This window comes from Gekko japonicus, unplaced genomic scaffold (assembly GCF_001447785.1).
Source record: "Gekko japonicus isolate JY-2015 unplaced genomic scaffold, Gekko_japonicus_V1.1 scaffold300, whole genome shotgun sequence".
Taxonomy (NCBI): Eukaryota; Metazoa; Chordata; class Lepidosauria; order Squamata; family Gekkonidae; genus Gekko; species Gekko japonicus.
In genome coordinates, this window is record NW_015169179.1 from 974,614 (window position 1) to 999,196 (window position 24,583).

A 24,583-nucleotide genomic window follows, 5' to 3' on the forward strand; every position below is an offset into this window, starting at 1 on the left:
CCTCCCTGTTTGTATCCCTGGATAAAGCAACATTGAAAAGAAGTCCTACATGATTTCTGCTGGTTTCACAGACACCAAGAAGGCTGAGAGAGAACCAAATACTTTACTCCACTGTCTCCTTTCAAACAGTATCAGCAGTAAGAAGGAGGGAGGAGGGAAAATGGTAGCAAGTTCCAACTTTCTACCAGCTAGCACTGAACCTGGCAATCAATTAACTACCCCTCATCCTCTGGATCTAAAAGCTTTTTTAAAATAATCTATATTGAACTGATCTAGGGAAGGGGAAAGTGACGGAGCAGGGATGGCTGATGTTCATGGAATTCCCTGGTCCTGATCCTGTCAATGGCTTTCTTTTCATGCTCTCTGAAATCAAGGTCAACACACACCCACAATTCCCTTGACTTATCCCATACTCTGTGGTAGCAGGAGAATGAAATGTATGATTCTTAAAAGCGTGATTTTGCAAGGCAGTTATGAAGTTAATAGGATTTACCTCCCTGCCCTTGTGCAACTGTGATTCTTTCTGTTCCATTTCATTCCTCAGAATTTGCAAATCCATAGCTGCCTTTTCGAGCTCTCCTGCTAGTCTCTGATTTGAAGACTTCATCTGATCCAGCTGTTCCCGCAGCAGAGTATTCATCTGGGAAAGGTTGGTACTCCTACAATAAAAGCAAACCATATAGACAATGTTTTCCTTCCTGACCATCACAGGGTGGTAGAGTTCTATTATATTCTTGAATTCCTGTACATCTCCATGCCCATTCAGAAAAACATTTTAGTAATTATCCAGATGGAACATTCTCTTTTACAGAGGACATTTGGAAAAGGAACTCATCCTCTTGGCATATATTACCTCCTCAACCCACCAACACTGCCAAATAGGTACAATCTTCTCCAAAAAGGTTGTTTATGGAGCAAAATAGGTCCAAGGTTCTGAGGTCATTCTCAATGGGCACTTCATTGATCTGTCCAGCACTACTGACATAATGGGCAAAGTGCTGGGGGCTTCTGCCTGCATCATTCATTCCAGCTCCTTGTTCTAAAGTCCAGGCTCCTACTGCGTTAAAGGCTCTACATGAGCCACAATTGCTAGTATGGCATTCATACTATATGACTGCATTCAGACATCATAAACAAGCTGAGTTTGTGACAAGATGTGTGTGTGTGTGTGTGTATAATGTGCTGTCAAGTCACAACCAACCTATGCCAACCCTAGGAAGGGGCTTTCAAGGCAAATGAGATGCAGAGGCAGTTTGCCATTGCCTTCCTCTGCAGAGTCTTCCTTTGTGGTCTCCCTTCCAAGCACTGACCCTGTTTAACTTCTGAGATCTAACAAGATCAGACCACACCATGCTGCCTTTAATTCCTGTGACAAGACAGAGTCTGATTTATTTTCAGGATTGCATACTCAGTCTCCACCTTTCCTCTCACATGCAGAGCCAAGAATGAAGACTTCCTAAGGAATTTCTCAATCTAAAGAAAATTTGTTATGATGTCTGAACTGGACATTTTAACAAATTGGGGGTTTGCCCAGATTTGTAAGTAAGAAACAAGCTGAAAATTGTTAAATTGGCCACATTTGTGCATCACAACAAAGAGAGACTATATTAATGCCTTCTGAAATGAGTAAATTTTAATTTTGCCTTCACACTCCAGGAGAGGAGGGACTGCATGAGCCACAGAACAAACCAGACTTAATCTCATCACTATCAAAACATTTATTCATGAATAGAGTCAGCGCAAGAATGTTACCTGATTATACCTCCCAAGTTAATATTTCTGTTGCTCCAAATTACTCCTGTGTTCTCTAGATTCAATCTTCTCTGAGGCATAATCACTCAGCACCAGAATAGATGGAACACCTCTGCTAGAATGCATCACGGCAGCAAACTGTAACCTTACCTCTGTTGCTCTTCCTCCAAGCGGATGAGGGCACTCTCCAACTCTGTATTGTGGTCATGCTCAAAACGACGTAAACGCAACTCTGTTGAGTCTAAACGTGTTTGGAGCTAGGGATGAGGAAAGAAGACAGAATGTAGAACAGTACTGATTAAAGAGCAGAATGATTTATTTGCAGGAAGTTCAGAAATATGCCTGATCCTTAATACATTAAAAAGAGCAGAATCTCTTTAATGGAAGGTTGCGATTTTCTCAGAATCCAGAAATCCTTAACTGTTTCACACCCTCCAAGGTCAGAACTCACAGAAAAAACTAGGCAATGTAAGGACAGTATCTGCTAAGGCTTTAGATATGTAACATGAGGACCCGCAACAAAATGTTGCATAATGTGTTGCAGTTTGTTTTAAGTTGTAATTGCATTTTTTTTAAACTGCAGTGTAGGATTTGTAGTTACTAATGTATATACTCCTTGTGATGAGACCCAAAATGTATGCAAAATGTATGCAAAACATTAAACCTTTTATTTTGGTTTGGTGTGTTTCTGTATGTGTTAATTCTAAATGTCACAGTTCTTTTCATTTCTGTATTCTTCTGCTGTTTGTAATATTTGTTGCTTTTAATTAAAGTATTTCTTTGAATACCACATTAAATGTAAATGTTCCTTCTTCATTTCTAAAATATCCTTGGATTGGAGTGCTGCAAACTTGGATTTTTACATTTTCAAAGCATTTTAGTCATGGGTGAAGACTAGTTCCTTTAAGTATATTCGTACATTTTGCAATTTTTGGTCTTGGCTTTTATTACTGGGTACTGCAGGTCTTGAAGTGCTACGGGTGTCCTGTACCACTCTCTCCTTCTGAGAGCCCTTGCCAAAAGCAGCTGTTTAAATGGCCATTGGTTTATCAATGGATCAGCCTGAGGCACCTTTGCTTGTTCAGTCTCTCACTTTGCCATGGAGACTTGTGTGGCTGCAAGGCTCCAGTCTTCTTCAGCCAGAGATGAGTCCACATTCACCCACAGCACCACAGCTATCTTTGGCAATTTATTTGTCTGTCAGGGTTGCTAAGGAATGTTTTAAAAGGTGGTGTGCCCACACATCCACTAATGACACCTCAGCTGTCCTTTTATAACTTCCCCCTGGCTTCTAGTCAGTTAGAAGAGAGAAGCAGTGGGAAGAAGCAGTACCCAAGCTGGGGGGGGGGAGCAGTCAGAAGCCGGAGAGAATATTTTTAAAGGACAGAGGAACCTGCAGCTACAGAGATACCGGTGAGAATGATCCTTCTCTCCCGCTTGCAAGGCTTTGCAGTTGCAGGCTCAGATGTTCTTTTAAAACTTCCCCCTGCTATTTAGATGTTTATACTGCAGGAAAAAACAGCATTGGAGATGGGCAAATGGCAGTGAGGAATTCTCCCAATCCCAGCTCCAGTTTGGCTGTTGCTTCCTCCCCTCTTCCTCCACCCATTATCTCTGTCTGTCTGTCTCCCTCACTCTCAGCCAGTCTGTCTCAAGCTGGTGGAGGGGGAGAAGCAGTTAGACGCCTCCCCCCTGAGAAAGTTTTAAGAGTACAGTGGAGCCCACAGCAAAAGAGGTAGAGGTGAGAAGCTCAGATGTCCATTTAAAATGTCATCCTGCTATTTAGTCATTCATACTGCCGGAGGAATCCTCCCCAAACCCAGCTCCAGTTCTGCTTTTGCTTCTTCCTCTCTTCCCCCACTCATTCTCTCTCTCTGTCTCTCTTTCTCTTTCTGTCTGGCTACTAGTCAGTCTATCTCTCACTGTCGATGCAATGTGGCCTGGAGTAGATCCCTGTTGCGGCCATTTCAAAAGGTATTGGGGGGAATTCAACCCTCCCTGAGAATTTTTTTACTTTTTGGATTTTTCTGGAGACCCATGGAGTCTCCTGAGTCTGTAGAAAACCCTGTTTGGGGAGAGTGTGCCCTCTGTTTGTGGAAATAAGTATCTGCAGGTAGAGGGGACTGTTAAGAATTAGATTTATAGATATTAAAATATATGAGGGGCTCTGAGCAGGGCTTCCAACAGACACTATAGAGGTATCTATTCCACAGCACTCTGTGCTTTTTTACATGACTGTTATATTTCCCATATTTCTACATACCCACAGGTCTCATGAATCCCAGAGGCTAATTTAGCCACCTAACTCTTTTCACAGTAGTTTCATGCGGATACTAAGCAGCTTGGCAGAAAAAAACCTGAACCCCATAGAACACCATGGCACAATTCAACTGGTGATTAACAAAAGTTACCCAGCTGCACTTATTGGAAATATGGAGTTCAACTCAAACTACTGGAGCGTGGTGTCCCCAATTCCCATCCCAGCCAAATGCTCCAGAAAGATACAATGGTTTATATTATCAATAACTGCAGAGAGGTCCAACAAAACTATTAGGGATACACTCCCCCTGTCCCATTCCTGGTGAAGGTCAGCAGCTGGCCTCAAATTATTTTGATTCTTGGGAACTAACTGTTGGAAATGCATGTGTTTACAAGGTCTGACAATTCACTCCTTATAGGGTTAACTTGTTTGCCTAGCATTGCTATTGTTTAGACTGACCTGGAAGGGATACCTGGCAGTAAGCCAATGGGGAATTAGCCCAGGAAAAGTAACTTCTGTTGTGATAAGTGATTGGTTGTTTGTTCCAGGTGACTTCCTTTCTAGGGGTCGAGGAGAAGGACAGATTCTCCATTATCTCTGTGTTAGTGTTGACTATAGACAGCTTAGAAAATGTAGCTGTTAGTGTTATGTTTATTTGTAGTTATCCCGTGTACCTTTTACCCTTAGAAATAAAGGTTTTTAAAAGCAAAGAAATCTCTTTTTTCCAATAGAGCAAGATCCATTGATAGTCTGAGTATTAAACACTTTTGACTATTTTACAACACTAACAAGTAGAGAAGAAGTCAGGAAACCACCAGTAGTAGCAGAAGAAAAGAACAAAAGCAGAAAAGAAAGAGCTGAGGGACTTGGGAATGTTCAGTCTGGAGAAGAGGAGGTTGAGGGGGGACATGATTGCTCTCTTTAAGTACTTGAAGGGCTGTCACTTAGAGTAGGGCACGGAGTTGTTCCTGTTGGCAGCAGAGGATAGGACTTACAAAAATAGGTTTAAATTAAGGGCGGGAAGGTACCGGCTGGATCTTTTTTACAGTAAGAGTTGTGCAAGAGTGGAATCAGCTGCCTAGGAAGGTGGTGAGTGGAGTGGAGGCTCCCCCTCACTGGCAGTCTTTAAGCAGCGTCTGGACCAACATTTGTCAGGGATCCTCTAGGCTGATCCTGCATTGAGCAGGAGGTTGGACTAGATGGCCTGTATGGACCCTTCCAATTCTTTGATTCTATGATTCTAAAAACAAGGTGTAGGAAAACTTTTTATTCTTTCTTGCTCCCAGCACATTTCACCTATGGCTGTGTCAGGGGATCCCTTATAGTATAAGCTTTCAATCACACCTTGGGAAGCCAGTAACGGAGAATAATATACATGTGAATCCCAAGTACAGTACATTACTGTTGTGGTGTGTTCGGAAGCTTATGCTAAAAGGGATCCCCTCACAAAGCCATAGGCAAAACACATTGAGATCAAGAAAGAATAAAAAGTTTTCCTACACCTTGTTTTTCTTTTTTGCTGATTCTTGGGACCTAAATAGGCTTTTTTCAATAAGCACCACTATCTATTTCCAGGAGCCATCGATCACTTCCAGGATACACCTGGAGATACTCTACCATTCTGTTATAAACCATGAAGGGCAAAGATCAAGTGAGGAAGTTGTAGGTCACACTTCTCCAAGCAGCTTGCCAATATCCTTGAGCTGCAATAACAGAAAGGCCTCCAACAAAATGTGATCAGACCCTAGAAGCCTCCTGGGATTTGACTGTCACAACTGCAGAGCAAGCAATTTTATTTGCAAAAAGCCCCACAGCCTTGCCATAACAAGCTACTAAGTCTTCCAAGGAAACATCATCTTTGGATGATGTTCAGAAGCCTCTCACTATTCAGAACAGCTCTGCTGGATGGCTACCTGCAATACTGTTGGCAAAGTAATTAACACAGCAACGGTGCACAACCTGATTAAAGGGTAGATAAAGGTTTATTTGGGAATTAACATACTTGATAGGAAAGAGGAGAGACATTGGTTCCTAACTACATCTCTAGCTGAGAGAGAGGATAAGACTGAGCGTGGCATTTCCAAGAAGAAGGGGGAAATTTCCCGCAGAGTAGCAATCTCGGGACAGACAAGAAATGACACTTAAGAGAAGAGAAGGTGGCCCCTGCCACACGGGGGGAAAAACACGGGCAAAGTGCGGCTTTTTAAAGCCGCACCAAAAAAGACACGTGGCGACGGGATCACATAGATCCCCTGAGCCACCGTGCACTTCCTCCCCGGCACGATCAGATGCTGGGGGGGGGGGGTGCCAGTGAGGCAGCCGAACTGCGCATGTGTGCGCGTGCGCAGTTCGGCCGGGAGGCTGGATTGCTACGGAGGACAAGCGTGCCGGCGATCCCACGGCCGCGCTTGCTGCGGTGCTCCAGGTAAGTCCTCCTCTGTAGGAGGTTCTTTTTTACAGCGGGTTTCCCGGGTGTAGGGACAGATCGGGGACGGGTGCGCGCCGCTTCCCAGATGTTGCAGTGAGATCGCGCCTGTTTGCTGAGCCCCCAATCCGTCCCTCTCCCGGGCCAAAATCCCCCGTATGACCAGGGCCGGTGCTAACCTAACTATCCTATCTAATTGTCTTCTTGCTGTCCCCTGCAGGGTCTTCTTCTTTGTATACCAGACATTACCTTTTCCAACAAATACAATGGGGAAGAAGGAAGGAAGGGAGACAGGCTAGCTAGAAAACCATTGCTGTCCTCAACCATAAGCCCTATAGTTTCAGTCACTAGCTTGAATAGAAGCAGTAGATTAATAGTGATACTGAATGACCACTGCAGTCATGTGTTTGGGATTCACATGTATATTACACTCCTATACAGGCTTCCCTCCAGGAACGACAATCCTATCTCTAGACCTCACATAGTCTGTAAATTGTACTCAAGTGATTTACTTATCTTTCAGAGATAGTTTGTATCCTGCTGTGAAAAAGGCTCTTGTGTTCAATAGCCCTTTCATAAAGTAAAGTGCCTCGCTGGCTGGCTATGTGATCCACATATTAGTAAAACACTGGACATCCCGAAAAACTGGGGGAAGCCTTTAAATGATATGAACTACACAAAGGAGTGTTTGTACCATATATGCCATTAGGCTAGGCTGTCTGCCAAGGGCTTGCTCCAATTAAATGTGCATGGCATGATGGGATAGTGATATACAAATTGCCCATGGTGTTAAGAGTCAAACGGCCATAGGCTTCATCATTATCATTTACAGCATGGAAAAAGCCACACAGACCATCTGTTTCTGATGCTCGCACTCAGAGGTTTTCTCCAGCAGTTGCTGCTCCAGTTCCCCACATCTTTTCTTGTATTGCAGCATCTAGGACAAGGAGCAGAAAGGACAAAGAGTTCAGGCAGAGAGAATTAAAAGAGAAGACAAGAGTAAGTAGTCCAGGTAAGAGGGACACAGGGATGGGAGTCAGATGAACAGAACTGGAAATGTACTACCAAATCTAGAGTGAATCTATATCCTAATATCCACCTCAACCCATGCAAATTCCACATTACAGAACGTTAAATGTTGTAGCCCACCTGTCTTAAAATTCAAATATTTTTCAGAAACATTTCACCAAGGCTGAAACTGGTACCTACACTGAATAAACAGTCTCCTAGAAACATTCCCTAATCCAGGCATGTCCAACTTCGAACAGGTAGTGATCTATTTTTTCCGGCCAAAAGGGCCGGTGATCTACCACCATGAAAATAAAGTTTCAAATTAGTTTCAAATTAGATTTTAACCCACTAAAGTTGGGTTCCACCCCTCCTCCATTTATAATGCACCTTCTGTTATTTACTGGTAAGCAAAATAAGCAAAAACAAAACAGAGAAAGAACTGCAAACATTTTTTATTTTATTTTATACCAGGAGACCAAGTGGGGCTGGTGATCTACCTCTGACCCCTCCGCGATCTACCTGTTGGACATACCCGCCCTAATCCAAGCCTTTTGGCCCCAGAAAATGTAGAATTCATACACGTAAAGGCAACAGGAAACTACAAAATGTCTGCTCTTTAATTTGGGGGTGCAGATTAATTTAGGATGTTCCATGTGCAATCCTTCACTTCCTGTCCCCACACCCAGTTCCAGCCAGCTTGTCTTCTCTTTTCTCATTATGATCTTGTTCTGGTGATACACCGTAATGGTTATATTTGGCAGTAAACGTCTTTGGCATGTGTTCCTTATGCAAAGTAAAGCCAACAGGTGGCAGTTGTAGAGCACCCTGATTTTCTTCAATTTGTTCAGATGAGCTTCATACATTGGAGTCGCTAATTAATCATATTCTCCCTGCCTGAATCATGCTTGTCCAAGATGGAGGAACAATTGTCAAGAGTTGCTATGTTTTAATTTGTGGTATGCTAGGCCAAGCCTACAGCCAGAACTCCTAGGGAGCAGAATCTATCATAAGTTTAAATCCATGACTATCCCAGAAGCCAGAGAGAAGGGAAGCCCATGCAGCTGCTAAAACTGGAGTTTTTGGGGTGGGCCATATAAAAATACCGATTGTTATAAGTGTTTGGGGAGAAGGATAGTTGAGGAAATGGAAGCTGCCTTCCCTGAGAAAGCAGCCTGAGAAAAACATCTGCAAGGGGGTGGAGAATGACAATATTAAAATAATTGTTATGAAGAAATGCACTTGATGCAGTCCTGGCTACTAGCACTGGTGAATGGAAGCCAAGGCACAGGAAAGTCACAGTGCTGGCTGATTAAGTAGAAACCAAGAGAAACTGTGGCTGCCAACGCGGTTGGGAATGAGAAGCATCAGATGAGAAACCTGAAGATGGAAAGGGCTCTCCCGGACCTTTAGAAATAATGCAATATGCCCTTTTTAGTATCAGGACCACCATCCACTTTAAACATCCCAAAGGCTTCCCAGTTCCTCCAAGTACTTCAGAGAGATGTAGATGGAGGGATTTCTCAGGAATCTAGCAAGTATCTGACACTGTTTGCCAGGCAGCTTAACGGATCCTAAAAACAATACAAAAGGCTATGCTTTAACGGGAATTGTTTTAATGGGAATTGCTGCAACCTGCTGATCGGTAGTTCTTTCTTTTTCCATTTCACCCCCTCCCAATTTTCCCTGTGGTCCCTCCTCCATGTTTCAATCTGTAATCTAATCCAAAGTGCACTACAGCTGCCACTTCAGATTGGCTCTCACCCACCTCTTAGCACCACTCTATAGCACCATTGAGCATGCTCTCCACTTCCCCTGCCCACAGGCCAGGCTTTATTACAGTCAGGCCAAATGGTACAACCCATCCTTCCCTAAAAGGCATGCAAATTTGTAGTTTGTAGCCAAGAAAAATAATTTGGATAAACCATGTGCTACGTACAGGTAGCAATCTGTGCAGAACAAACAAATGACCAGCCACACATAGTCATCAGATGAACAGTGAAACTGAAAAAGGCCAGAGACATGCATAAGGTACATTTTTCTAAATCCATAAATCCACTAATCCTCAGAGAACCTCTGAACAAAGTTCCACTTTTCTGTCCTCCTGAATCCTCCTGAGGGCCTCCTGTTCAGGATCCTCCTGAAGAGACCTCATCAATTTCCGGCTCAAGAAACCTGGCCAAGGTGCCACCACCCACCTTGTTCTGCATCTTCTGCACTAGTTGAGCCTGGCGCTCCTGCCCGTCCTGAAAGGCCTGCAGCTTGTGCTTGTATGTTTTCTCATCCTCTTTGAACTGCTGCCTCATCTGCAGGAAAAGTGTGTTTCCTTCCTCCTCTCCTTGCAGAGCTTGTTCCAGCTACAAAAGCAAAGACCAAATGGCAAAGCAAGAGCCAGGAGCCCCAGGGCTAGCTCCTGAAACACAAGGCAAGCCCAACAAAGCAGGATACAGCCATGCAAGTGAACAAAATGAACCACAACTCCAAGGAACCTTAAAGCTCCCCAAACAGCTGCCATCAGTCCATAAACCCTCAGTTTTTCTTCCAACTCTTCCAATGTTCAAGGCTTTGAAATGGGTATGCAAAATCTCAAACACTCAAAGGCCGAATCTGCATCTAGCATTTGCTCTGCTGTCTTACCAAACCCACACTGGAACAGAAATTCCCATCTACATTGCATCCCACTTTCACTTTGATTGATTGTCGAATTTTATAGCATGCTGCTTTCACTTCTTTGATCTCTCGGTTTTATGGTGGCTGTCTGAATAGATTTATGGCCTTTGATGAGCATTCAGGGGTGACTCTGCAGTCAGTACGGCATTAACCAGGGGTATCTGAATGTGGTTTTGAGCCGCATCTTTTTCTGTTCCAGTGTGGGTTTGGTACAACAACGGAGCAAATATTAGATGCAGATTGATGCAAAATCTACATGCATGCTAAACTGCTGCAGAACTATTTTATATTAACTAGATTTGCATTTTTTCTTTATCCCTTTCTTTCAGCTTTGTAATGCAGTCTTCTCTGTAATCCACAGAAGCATAGGGCACGTAATGTTTTGTTCAAAACGTACAGTTTTGGCAAGAACGGGAGGAGAGTTATGGACAAGTGAAAAAGACCAGATCTGTACACTCAACAGAACATAACTAAAAGTCAGAAGAGAAAGAAAACTAGTACTGCTGAGTGTGAGCCTTCCCCTGACACTGCCTGCTTATTTTCTAATGCAACAACAGCTGTGAGGGCTACAAACTGGCTTTTAACAATATGAAACCTGAGTTACAAATGGTGCTTAGACACTGCAATGTATTCAACTGCAGAAACTTGCATAAGGAATGGCATAATTAAATGCAATACATTAAATATATACAGTTTAATTATTTTACACACATAGAGGCAGGCTGCAATCCTAAGAATTCTTTCTTGGGAATAAGCTCCACTTCTAAGTAAACCTGCTCCCAGTATATGGTGTAATGTTTAGAATGGCAGACTAGGATCTGAGTGACCTTGGCTCAAATCCCCACTCAGGGGTCCTGACTACACATTAGTAAGTCCATGGGTTCACCACAAGGACTTGCAATCAGACATGTTTCTGTGAGTTCCCTGCTGTGAATTCACATGTGTGCAGGATCAGGATCCACAGCATGCTTCTTCCCCACACCATTTTCCTGACATGAAACAACCCTGGGGGGCACTCTTTGCCTGGTTGGGGACTCCCCATTTCTTGATGAGGTACACGGAGGTATTCCCAATGGAGCAAACAGCACACCCTTGAGCCTGTTTCAGGTCAGGACAGCAAAAGAATAAAGATAGACCTGTTCCGACTAGTCCTAGAGGCCTCCTACAACAGATAAAAGGAAATCTGATTTTAAACACTGAATCAAGAAATCTCCCATTCATTCTGCATTCCCATTCAGCATGCATTCCATTCAGCAGTAACACCACCCTAACATAAGCAGCTGGGAGTAGGGCAGTGGTTCCAGGCCTATTGGCTTTTGGGAAGGCTTGGTGCTGAGTCAGGCCTGGAACTTTGTGCCTGTCATGAGGATTGGAGTGAGGGATTGTTTGGATTTGTAATTATTTATGCTTCTCTGGATGGGAATCTTTGTTGGGCCAAGAATGTGCCGCATCCTTGTACTCTCCAGGCATCAAACCAAGCATATTTCTCCTGAGGAAGGGAGCAACAGAGTTAAACAGCATGACCAGCTGCATCTGCGGGCTCCAGAAAGTAGCAGTGTGTGAAAACAGGAGCTAACTTCCTGTCTGCTTGAGCACGCTTGAGGAGTTATCAATGGGCTATGTTTGCACACCATAATCTCCCAACATTTGTACATCAGAATGTGATTCCTGGCAGTTCCCCATCAAAGAGTCATTGCTGCAGCACAATGCCAGAAAGCTGGTTGGGTTTAAAATGCAGCTGCTCTAACCATTCCATTTCTGAGGTTACTTCCATCAGAAATGCTTCTTTAAAAAACTGTGTTATCCTCTGCCAGTAACAGTTGCAGGGATCATTTTGCCTGGATATCATTTCTTTGTTTTCTGTTATTGAAAGAAAATCTTTCTGCCAAACAAGGCCAACATGGCTAACGAACAAGGACAAATATTTCATTAACAACCCATTGAGCTCATTCTAGTCCTCACTGCTCCCTGCTCCCACTGCTGAGAAGCCAGTCAAAAATACCAAATGCCTTTCAGCTGCAGTTCTAAGAACTCTTTCTTGGTAGTAAGCCTCATCAAATAAAATGGGACTTCCTTCTGAGTAGACCTGCTTAGAATTGCTCCCTTTCTTCCAGAGATGAGGTATAGCCACCTTCATTTGTAAAATTACAGCGGTATCAGAGGCCTTCCAGGGCAGGTTTCCCTGCTTCAGTTATAGATCATATCAGAGCACCAGGTCACCAGTAGGCATGATATAAGTGAAATTATTCCCTGTACGTGACTTTGGCCCTGTACATACGAGCCGTTTGGGCTGGGAGAAGGACGGATCGGGGCCGGAGCAAACGGGCGCGATCCCACAGCAACATCTGGGGAACGTCGTGCTACCGTCTCCGATCCGTCCCATCCCGCCCATGAAGCGCACCAAAAAGAACCACCTACCTGGGTGGTTCTTTTGAATGGGCCGTGGTAAGTGCGGCTGTGGGATCGCCGGCGCGTCCTTGCGCCGGCGCATACCCGGCTCCTGGCCGAACTGCGCATGTGTGAGCATGCGCAGTTCAGCAGCCTCCACTTTCCACCGTTGCTTTCTCCCCGGCATCTGATTGTGCTGGGGAGCGACGGCGGCGCGGCTCGGGGGATCCGTGAGATCTCGCTGCGCCGTCTCAACGTTGCTGCGGCTCAGATTTGCCGCAGTTCGACCATCCTTTTCCCTGCAGTGTGGCAGGGACCTTTGATTTAAGCTATTATCATCATTAATGATTTAGTTCACAGGATCTCAAGTACTTGTAGCAAAACTTATGATTGTATCGTCTCTCCAGCAGGACCCTATTGCCAGAAAATACTTATGCTCACTTGAAGTCAGGGTCCCAGCTGTATCCACAGCCTCCGTCTCACAACAGGAGAATGCAGTGTATTAGAAAATGGGGAGTTGTTCCCAGCTATTGCAAGATTCAGACCACTGCAGAGGCCTGGCCCATCTTCAAGAAGCTTATCTTGCACTGGTTGAAGCAAGCTGTGGATTAAGAACCATATTCACTCTGCCTGGTGATCCTAACTTTACACATGCCCAAACTCCCACAAAGCCCAAATGTTCAGTTATAGGCTACTATATCACAGTAAATGTATTCAGCTTTTTTAGGACCAGGACTCACCCTAAACTCTGATCTGCAACATTTCACTCACTTTTAATTTATTTTGTCCTTTATATGTCTGCTTTACTTTTTCTTCCTCTCTTTCTCCCTCTCTCTTTTCACCTCTCTCCTTCCTTTAAAATGTACAAAACCCCAAAACAATGGTTTGACACACCTTCGGGTGGGGTGCAACCCAATTACGCATCATGATCCACCAAATAATGCATCTGTGGCCAAGAGCAATATTAATACATGTGCTTACAAGCTATGAGCCCAGAGCACATGGCTGCATTAAAGTAGAAAAGAGGTACAGATCACGTCATTTGTTTATTTATTTATCTATCATCCCACATTATTCCTAGCTGCTGGCTCCCAAAAGAATTTATTCACTCAGAATTAAAGCTGAAGTGGTGGCCGTTGGGAATGTACAGCTATGTTCTGTTTGGTTTCTTTTTATTTGAAAAAAATCTTCATGTGTGATGCGGTTTTTGAAAGCAGCAAGGCTGACTGCTACTTTGAAAGAATACAGTCTGATGCTCTGACAATCTTATAGAAAGCTTGATTTCTGAAAGTTGTACCACTGATACTTTCCTCCTTTAAAACAGCTCTTACTAGATATCAGAAGACATTTATGATGTTTAAGACCCACCAAGACTGGCCCATGTGACAGGAGATCCACATTAAATACAACTGAATACATGCTCATTTTGTCTTGTCATATTCCAAGCATAGGGGCTGGGAAACTGGTGTAGGGCTAATTCATCAGTATGCCCTTCACTTTTACGTCCATGGGAAAGAGACATTGATGGATAATAATTTTGTCACCAATCCCTCCAACACATTTATGTTTTTGGAAGAAAAAAGAAAAGCATTGTCTAATATTGTTAATGCATAAGAGAAATATTTTGATGGATTTCTAACCCTGATCTTACCCTCTCATTAATAGCCTGGTATTTGCTAGATAGTTCATCTTTCTCGGCACGGGTTTGTGCCAGCAGGTCTTCAAGACGTGAGAGTTCCTTCTGCAGTAGGCGGTTTTCTTCTTGCATATTCATTGGAAAGGTTGTTTCCAATAAACCTGAGAACAGTGAAAAAAGGATAGGTTAGTTGAGTGAACCAACCCAAACTTGGGACTGATTTGTCCTTCGTACAGACCAGACACATGGTTTATCCTTCTATCCCATCAGGTTTAATTATCACTGAATGTGACTCCAAAACATCAGAATGGATGTGCCAATGCTCCAGCCTGACTAAAAGCAAGTACTTGCCACTATACTAACTCACTAGACAAGGAGAAGCAAGCCTGTACATGTGCAGAGGTACTCTCCCATTCAAAACACTTCCAAGTTTGGACAAAAATGGTCTTGGCTAATAGGATATTTGACAGACCAAGATTCTGGGCATGACAGCAGCAATGCATTAATTTGTAGGAGACACAGATGCTATTCTTTATTCTGGTATATAGCCATATGTCGACAGCGTTCTATCATTCAATGGGACTTACACTACAAAATATAAAAACAATTCAATAAAGACCTCCAATACACAATGCAATATAACTGATTAGAGAATTCAAGAACACTGTAAACAAAAACCTAAGATATGACAGAAAACGGGTTAGAGGACTTCCCTTTGCAGAAACCATGCTGATTTTCTCCTAGCAGGTGTTGTTCTTCTATATGCTTAATATTCTAACGACCACTTCTACTAAATCACATGGAACAGATGTTAAGCTAACTGCCTGTAATTCCCTAGATCCCATCTCAATCCCTTTGTAAAAATTAGTATGAAATTTGCCACTTTCCAGGGTTCAGTCATGGAGGGTGATTTTAGCAATAACTGACATATTAGTTAAAGTAAAGTAAAGGTAAAGGTTCCCTTGCTCGAAAGCCAGTCGAATCTGACTCTAGAGTTGCGGTGCTCATCTTCGTTTCAAAGCCGAAGAGCCAGCGCTGTCCAAAGACGTTTCCGTGGTCATGTGGCCAGCATGACTAAACACCAAGGCACACGGAACGCTGTTACCTTCCCACCGAAGTGGTACCTATTTATCTACTTGCAATTTCTTGCTTTCGAACTGCTAGGTTGGCAGGAGCTGGAACTAGAGACGGGAGCTCACTCTGTCATGCGGCACCCGTGTCTCAAACTACTGAACTACTGACCTTCCACAGCCTGCAGTTCAGCGTCTTAACCACTTGAGCCACCGCAGCTCCATATACTAGTTAGTAGAGCAAAAAATTCACAGAATTCCTTAAGAACCCTCAAGCGTATGCCATCTGGACCTGGAAACTTATTCGTTCTCAGCTTGCCTAGTAGTTCTAGAGCTTCATCTTTCATCACCACGATTTGACCCAGTTGTTCAGATACCCTTACCAAAAACAGTGGCTTAAGGGAAGGAGGATTTGCCCCACATTTTCCACAGTGAAGACAGAGGCAAAGAATTATTCAGTTCTTCTGCCTCTTTTTTCTTAAGTAATTATTTCATTCCTTTGTTATCCAAGGGACTAATTGCCTCCCTAGCTAGTTTCCTGCTCATAATAAATTTGAAGAATACTTACTGTTTATCTTAATGGTTTTAGCAATTTGCTACTCAAATTCTGATCAAGTTCTCTTTTTGTTTGCTTTACTGTCAACTGACATTTGTTTTCCCAGGACCTGTGGTCCTTTCTGTGCTCCTCATTTGAGCAAAGCTTCCACTTTTAAAAGGAACCCTTTGCTTTTTGACTTGGGTTGTTAACCATGCAGGCATATTTGGTGATGAGGTATACAATCTATCTGAGCCTCAATTAATGTAGTTATAAATAGTTTCCAAGCATACTGGAGGGATTTGAATCTCTTAACTCTCCCTTTTAAACTTGCTGATCCTCATATATATAGTGAAGGCAAATCATTTTCTTTTGTCTTATAAGAATATATGACTTCAGTGCAAGGAGATCTTATTCTCTGCTTGGCTATCACTTATTCGTTTATTTATTTACTAACATTTCTAGGCTACGTTTTAAGCATTACGAAGCAGCATACAGGAAAAAAAAAATGCACGGTTGCTATCGTGTTTCCTTTAAACAAATGAAAACTACCACAGCAAAAGCAATAACAGGACAAGAACGGGGTGGGGGAGCATCTTAAAAGGCCGTCTTAAACCAAGTTTTCAGGTTCTTTTGAAATGCTATAAGAAGAGAAATGCAAAGACCTGGGCGGGGGGGAACATGGAGAAAAATGGTGGGAGGTTCATTTTCTCCCAAAGATGACGTCTCTCGGGTTTCCAACCAACTAATCTCAGAAGGTAGGAACACCTGAAGTAGGGCTTTGTAAGATGACCACAGTGGATGGGTAGGTTTGTATGGAAAAAGCCAGTCCTTAAAGTATGCTGACCCCAAGCCACATGGGGCTTGAATTTGGCCTGGGAACAAAATGGAAGTCAGCATAAATGGGCCACAGCTGCAGTAATATAGTCCCTATAACCCAATCCTGTCAACATCCTGGCTGCAGCATTGTACCAATTGAAATTTCCAGGCACTTTTCAAGGGCAGCCCCATGTAAAGCACATTGCAGTAATCCAATTCTCCACTGGAAAAACTGGAAAATTTTGTAGAGTAATGAAGAAAATTCTGTGGAATAGATTTTTCTCTTTGGGGGTGAGAAAGATGCTAAAATAATATAGGATGCAGCAGTCCGCAATTCTCTCTCATTATAGTACTGGGCACATTTACAATTTTGCTTGTAGAAGACTAAGGCATTTATATTTTTCAATTCCATAAATATGCCAATTAATATAATTGTATATGCTAACTGAATTATAAATGATGCATGTTATTGTTAAAGCAGCAAAAGTGATTTAGGTTTGATAGAAAAGTAAGTACTGCATATACTTCACTTTTCCCATAAACATTCTGTAAAACATCCAGAAAGAGACTGCTCCCCCCCCCCCCCCCCCCCACACAGCTTCAAAATTTCTGGAAATTCTATATCTTTAAAAATAATGGAGCAAAATGAATAGCAACACTGATTTCCTGAGGGAGGGCATTCCAGAACTCCAAGGCAACAGTAGAAGATGCCCTGCTATGTAGAAAGGTCAGTTTATTCTTCTAGAAAGAGGGGATTTGAAGCAGGTCCCTCCCACTGATCTCAATTAATGCCCCTATGAGAGAAGATGGTTTCTGAGATGTGCGGGACTTAAAGCTGTTGGCATGGGGTTATTTTTATTTATTTATTTATTTCAATTTCTTAACTGCCCTTCCCCGCTTACACGGGGCTCAGGGCAGTTTACAACAACATAAAATCCAATACAATTTTAAAGGGTTGGCACTGGTTAGTATTTGGATGGGAGACCACCACAAAATACCAAGGTCACTACACAGAGGCAAGCAATGGCGAACCACCTCTGAACATCTCTTGCCTTGAAAACCAGGTTTTCAAGGTGTTGAACTCATTTGTTACAAGGGCCGGATCTGACATAAATGTCACTTTGTTGGCTCGGGCTATGTGTGCCATAAAATGTAATGCCAGGTACTGGAGATATAAATTTTATAAAGGGCACAGGCAAACCCAATTAACAATATTATTTTTACTCAAAATACAAACATATTTAAAATATTAATGCTCTTACAGTATCTCCCCAATGCCCACCCTCCCACTTCTACCTCCCTGTACACATTAGCACGGGAACAATATACAGGGACATAATGCACAGCCTCTGTCATATGGCAATAAAGGTAATAACCAGTTGCTCACGGGCTGGATAGGAGCCCTGGATGGGCTGGTTCCAGCCCGTGGGCCATCTGTTTGACCCCCCTGCCCTAAGGGGTTGCCATAAGTCTGCTATGACTTGACAGCACTTTCTCCTCCCCCCCCCCCTCCAGCAAAGGCAGTACCTTGGGATGCTGGTTCAGACAAGCTCTGTGTGATGATCTGTCGAATCCTGGCTGGGACAGTTGTGGGTGCAGCTCTTTCTCCTTCGCCTCGCACAGTCAACGCTTTGTCATCCCTGCTAGCTCTGGGATGCAGCACTGTATCTTCCAGTGTCTGAAACATAACCAGAAATCACAGCCTGATTGGAAGACCTGCTTAGTCATTGCTGATTGCTGAGTATCAATGATTTCTGAAGGATTTGGGGCTTACTATAAATATGAAGCTGTCAGCCCAATTTTAAAGGTGCCCCTAAGCCCAATGAAATGCATCAGGTTAGGTTTCACAGTCGCACTAGTAAGGCTTGTATATTGTTATGCTTAGCATAATTGTCACAAATACATGGTAAAAATGTTGACTGAACTAAATAGCAAACTCTAAAGCCAATCACAAAGTAGGTCTTAAACAGGGCATTACATGAAGTGTCACAATTCAGAATTGGGTTATTGTTAGCTATATTTGGTATCTTTGATCACAAAGAAGATACTATTAGATTTTTTTTCATGTAAGGCTGCTCCACACACACACACACTTTGAACAAACTGAGGAGAAGGGGATGGGTTTGGCCCTGAGTGGTGGGAAGGCAGAGCCACCCAATACTCACACCAGTGGCCTGATGAAAGATGTTTGGGGAGCCCAAGGAAGAGGCATAGATGGACCTGCATCAGGCTGGCCCTCCCTCTTTGGCCACAGCAAACTGGGGAGGCACCATTGGGAAACCAGGGAGTGCTAATCCAATTTAATAGACAATACATCTGTGGTTTAGGAATAATTTTACTCACATTTACAAGTTTAAGACATTTCCTCAAAATCTATGTCAAAAACTGTCATCACAAAGAAAATTCTACACCGCCCTGGTATAGAAGAATCCATAATACTGTCTTAAAGTAATCTGTCACTTAAAAACTATGGAACTCTATCACTGGAGCAGGAAATTCAGTAGGAGTAGAAACAAAGAGTTATTCATAAGGTTGTTCTGTAAGCTTCAGGGTAGGCAAAAGAAGGCTGCAGTCAACCTTTTAAACAAACAAAACCAATCAGGATTCCTATTCCCACTGTCTCTCATGGTATCCCCTGGACCTTTACATATGTTGTTGCTGCCTGTGATTTGGACTGCTAGCATCACTTTAAAGTAGAACCACCACTGAGAAAAACAAGGCCTACTGAGAAGGGGCTCCAGCTGTCCCAAATTTGGGCACTGGTCTCTTTAAAAATACTGCTCACATGTACACAGTTCATTAAAAATTATGGGAGGGTCAAAGAACAGGATTCATGAGGACTCAGCCCCAGCAAGTTTCCATTGCCAAGGCTTAACCCTGGAATGTACAATGTGACAATAAATTAGCCCTGAATAGGTTCATGGTGCCCTTTCCCCTGCCTGACATGGTTCTGCCCCAAGACCCCCATTCTCCATAATATTAGATAAATTTATAAGCCTTTTGAAAGTGTGTGATTGGCCACCGTTCTAATGTTCTCTTGGCATCAAGACTGTTAATAGCCTAGTTCCAAACAAACACTTCACTATTCTCCCAGGCATTTGTAAATTTTTGATTTTAGGGTCTTCTGTCACTTGCACATTTAATTTTTGTTGGTAGACTTTAAAAATCTACACTAACTCCCATTTGCTGTTTTATGTTACCTATGTTTGATGCTGTTTAACGCTGGTTTAGACTTTTAACAGTTTCGGTGCTGCTGTGCTGTTTTATTCCTTTTTATGCTTTTCAAGTTGTTTTCCTGGTTTTATTGTTCCATCTTGTTTTACTGTATTACACGTTTCATCATATTCTGTGATTTTATTGTAAATCCCCTCAAGCAAAAATTTTGGAAAGAACAGTAGATAAGGATTTTACTTGCAGTAAAATAAGTAACTCTCTGCTTTAATAAGCTTCACCAATTCAGCTTCCTTGGCCTCTTTGGATGAATTTGCTCCCCGAAATCCAGGTGTTCAAAACACTGAGCACATCCCTATATTTCTGCTGTCGTGCATGGGACACTAGGAATAAAACATTAGATTAATCCTCACAGCTCCTGCTAGTTTATGGTCTTCATAACTGGGTTTGTCCTTCAGATTTTGGCAAGTTTGTTTTTAAAACTCAGTCCTATCTTGTAAGGCTAGATGAAGTTTGTTTTTAAGTTTACTGTGGCAGGTGAGTCTTTACTTCTGGGGTGTCCATATCCAGTTGTCAAACTCAAACAGGTTTCTAATTTTGTTGGTTTTTGACTTTTTCTCTTAATGCTTTTGTTTGCTAGGGATTTGATGTATTTCACCGTTGCTCTCTCAGGCTTTTAGAGCAAGAGGGAGAAAATGAAAGATGCACTGTGCTGCAATGCTATGCATAATGACAAAAGAAAAAGCAGTAAAACAAATTTAGAACCCAGTGGCACCTTTAAGACCAACAAAGGTTGATTCAAGGTATGAGCTTTCATGTGCATGCACACTTTATCAAATACATTAGAATGGCAGGGAAGGCTCAAACTTATAGCCAAAGAATGAACAGCAAATCAACATGTAACATTACGATGTTCAAGATGTGCAAAGATATGCAAAGGAAAAAGCAGTTGTTGCTATGCTGACAGGACTAAAGCTAAATGAAAGACAATGCAGCAAGACTGCCCTCTATAGATTTCTGGTTGTTTTGGCTGCAGGAAACAAAGGCCTGCGATGGAATTCAAATAGACCACTGAAATGGGTTCCGTCGTCTTTAGCTGTTTTACACTCATCTCCCAGCCTGGGAGAAATTTTAGACTGCTGTGTTTTACGCTGATTTGATGCCCAGGCTTGTTTCTATTGACGTGTGGTATTTTTATTGCCCTGTTGGTTTTTATTGTTATGATTGTGAGCTGCCTCAAGCAAGTTTTTGGAGACATGGCACACAATTTTCTAAATAAATAAATAAAGTACCTTTTAGCTCCTTTCAGCAGTTAGTGTGCATGAATGAAAAAATAACAAATCAGAAAGGCAGTTCTTAACACACTTGAACTGGGTTTCTGAACCAAATTATGTTCGTGTAGAAAGGTTGATTTACAGTATTAACCTTCTTACATTTTACAGCATAGATGTGATTTCAGTCTTTGAGCTTAGCTACACTACCTTTTATGGGGTAAGGAAGGGAATGATCTCTCACTCAGAATAAAGAGTGCTACTCTTCTCAGGTCCTATTTCTGATATTCTCTGAATTACATTCTACTTCCTATTTATCCCCTATGAAACTTATTAAGACCACTAAAAAGATATCTTCACCCCAAATATATTGTTAATGTTTGGGCAATTTTCTCACATTGTCATTCATCACATCTTCATTACTGAAGCCTTTTCCTATATGTTTTAAAAAGTTATTCAATGTACAAATCTCAGTAATTTACTCCACTAAATGCTTCTGACCTAGTACTTCATGGTCCAATGGACTTCATGGTCTTTCAGCCTCTTTATTGTATGCTGTTTTCACACAGGTTATTTGCCACAGGTACAACTGGAAAACGTTGCAGCAAAGCCAGGCTCATTGCCATGTGGGTCGGGAAGGTCTGGATTTTCCTAGTTCCACCCTCACAGCAGCCATTTACCTTGCCTCTGTCCCTGTGGCAGGCATTTGCCCCCATGCATGCTGCTGGGCTTTCTGAGTTTTTTTAAATTGCCAATTGGCATATCGGTGTAATGCTATATTGGTATTTCACAGACTGATTTTTAAAAATACCTCGGGAAAAGACAGGACTTCCGGCTCTGGCCGCGTGACCGGTGGCCGACTCTCGGGAAGCTCCCAGAGCCGGACCGCCCACACGCAGTTTGGGGGGGGTCCCGCGCAAGCGGAGATCCTAAGGAGCCTTAGTGAAAAGGCTCCGAACCAGGGGGCGCGACCAGGAGACTGGGAGAAGCCTCTTACCGGCATGAAAGCTGGGAATTGAGGCTCCCCGTTTGTTCTCCCTTTGCCCCAAACGGCCCCTGCTGCGATGTGCCCCGTGAAGGGGACTAGCAAAGCCACCGGAACATCGGAGTGATGAAGCGATAAAGTTAAAGTTTGAAGAAAAGCATATTCGACTAACTGTGAGTTGGAGATCAATTTAAAAGTTGCGGCTTGAGCGCGCTTCGTCCCCCGTGAAACCGAAAGGGAGGAGGGAGGATTTCCCCCCCCTTAGAAAAGAGACTTTTAAAAGCGGAGAGGGGGGGCAAAGCGAAGATTTGAATAATCGTATTACCTTTTGGAAGAGAGTTGAGAGCGGAGAAGAGGGAGCCATCCCTGGGCAGCGCAGCACAAACTTTTAAAGTATAAACAAAGTTGGAAAACGGCGATGCAGAAAAAGACTTTCGAGAGGCAGACAAAGAAGACAGGAGGAACTTCCTGTCCGAGTCCCTCCCCTGCTGGGACTGCTGTCAATCAACAAGAAAGTGAACTTGCGCGCCATCTGCTGGAGGAACTGCAGAAAATCAATCAGAAGCTGGATAATATGGAGAGTGCTTTTAGTGTCCAACAGAAAAAAATGACTGAGACTGCCGACAAGGTAGATGATATTGCAAAGAAGTGTCTGGCGTCAACGGAAGAAATACAGAGAGTTAAGAAGAAAATAGTTAAAGTGGAAAAACATCAAGTGAAGCAGGACAATAAATTATTATTGCTTCAAATGGAAAAGTCGCTCCGAGATCAAATTTTAAAAGCAGTATCAGCAATACCCTTGAAAATTGGAGAACCACCAATCCGAATTTTGAAAGATATTCCATTTGAAATTAGAATGAAAAGAAAAGAATACAAAGGATTGACTTTGTTCCTACAAAAGCATCAAATTAGTTACAGGTGGTTGACGCCAGAAGGACTGGTCTGTAAGTATAAAGACAGAAGAGAAAGGATTAATTCTATCCTGAAGGCACAAGACTTTTTGAAAAGGCACGTCAGTACAGAAGAAGAGGCAGAACTCGCCGAGTGGATATCGGGGATAAGCGAAGAAGACAGCAGCTCGGAAGGAGAGGTGAAAGAAGAAGAAGCTAAAGGAGCAGCCGGAGGTCCAAAGTACAACTTAAGAGGAAAAAAAGAAAAACACCCTAAAATTTAAGGACTAATTTGGACAGTGCTATAGAAGAAATACTAACTCCAAAAGGACATTACTAACATATTAATTGCCCGATTTGGAAGGAATAAGAAGAAACAGACGATTATCCAACTGCAGAAGAAGTCTTAAACCTTGATATGGACTTTAACCTTAATACTAAAAGATTAATATACTAACATTTAACATCGCTCAACACTTTTCTTGGTCCCTCTATAAACCTTCCCTTTTTTTCTAATTATAAAAGCAGAATTTCTCTCCTTTTTAGGAGAGGGAAATAAAATAATTTAAAAAAAAAACTCGGGAAAAGTCCCATTGCTGTAATGCAGAAGGGGGAAAGAGCTGAGGCAATGAAAATCCAGGGAAATGCACTTTCTGGAAGCCATGTTGCCACTGCACTGCACTGGCAGCCACAACAGTAACAGGCAGGGGGCATTTCGTAGAAAAAGAGCTAGGGGGACTCATTAGCATAACTCATTAGCATATGCCACACCCCCTGACATCACTGGAAGTGTGTCCTCCCCACAGCCGGCGGTGACCTCCAGCGGGCACCAGCAGGGAGCTCCAGGCCCTGCCCTCCCGCACCTCACCCGGGGGGATGGCGTCCCCCCCCCAAATGACCCCTGGTAACAGGGCTTTTGAAGGAAAGTGTTGCCACACAGAACAGCCCCATATTACATCTAAACTGTTTTGTATGTGCAAAACTGCATGAATGAAACTGCGACATATTTTGCTTTTAACTACCCAACTACTTAGGGTTGCCAGGTCTTACCTTGCTTCTGGTGGGGGGCTCTAGGCTGCCAGTCAGGATCTCCTGGTATGTGCCCTCAAAACCATAGTATGCCCAAAAACTAGAATGTCACCCCCCCCAACACCAGCAACACAATGACGCCACTTCCAGGTGATGTCATCACAGGGATGTTGCATGGCAACGTCCCTGTTTGGGGGGGTGTCTTCCCTCACCGGCCAGCTGGGTGGCAGCGGACTGGAGACCCAAAGACAGGGGCTCTTGTGACCGGACTGGGGGTCTCGCAACCCTACAACTACCCAAGATCACAATCACATGACAAGGTAGTTTATAGGTCTGGCAAACACATGAACATCAGTAACAAGATCATGGGATACAAAGTGGCATTAAAGCCATGCAACTCTGGACTGTAGTTCGTATATACCCTGAACATTCCAGCATGCTGGAAGTCCCACTGGGGACCAGCAAGCTGAAGATGGATCCAGACAAGATGGAGGAGGAGACATTGGTTGGTAAGGCTGAACTGATCTTTTGAAGGGAACTGAATAGCCCATCCTTTGACAAACTCTATGAAATGTTTTGATGGTTCTTTTGGACCACCTTTACTACTGGAAAAAACAGTTGGCAACAATGTCTAACAAGATGATTTCCCCAATCCATTTACCCACTCTTGGGCT

General features: G+C 43.0%; 1 protein-coding gene across 1 annotated transcript in view; it reads right to left on the bottom strand.

Moving 5' to 3' along the window:
* Positions 1-24,583, bottom strand: part of CROCC2 (ciliary rootlet coiled-coil, rootletin family member 2) — a 126,530-nt gene that overhangs the window by 90,580 nt on the left and 11,367 nt on the right. Inside the window, exons 3-8 of the mRNA XM_015416057.1 lie at positions 18,091-18,241; positions 14,155-14,300; positions 9,644-9,802; positions 7,291-7,374; positions 1,903-2,009; positions 494-659 (exon numbers count right to left, since the gene is read on the bottom strand). Of these exons, the coding sequence (XP_015271543.1) occupies positions 494-659; positions 1,903-2,009; positions 7,291-7,374; positions 9,644-9,802; positions 14,155-14,300; positions 18,091-18,241 (813 nt within the window). The remainder of the gene's footprint in view (positions 1-493; positions 660-1,902; positions 2,010-7,290; positions 7,375-9,643; positions 9,803-14,154; positions 14,301-18,090; positions 18,242-24,583) is intronic.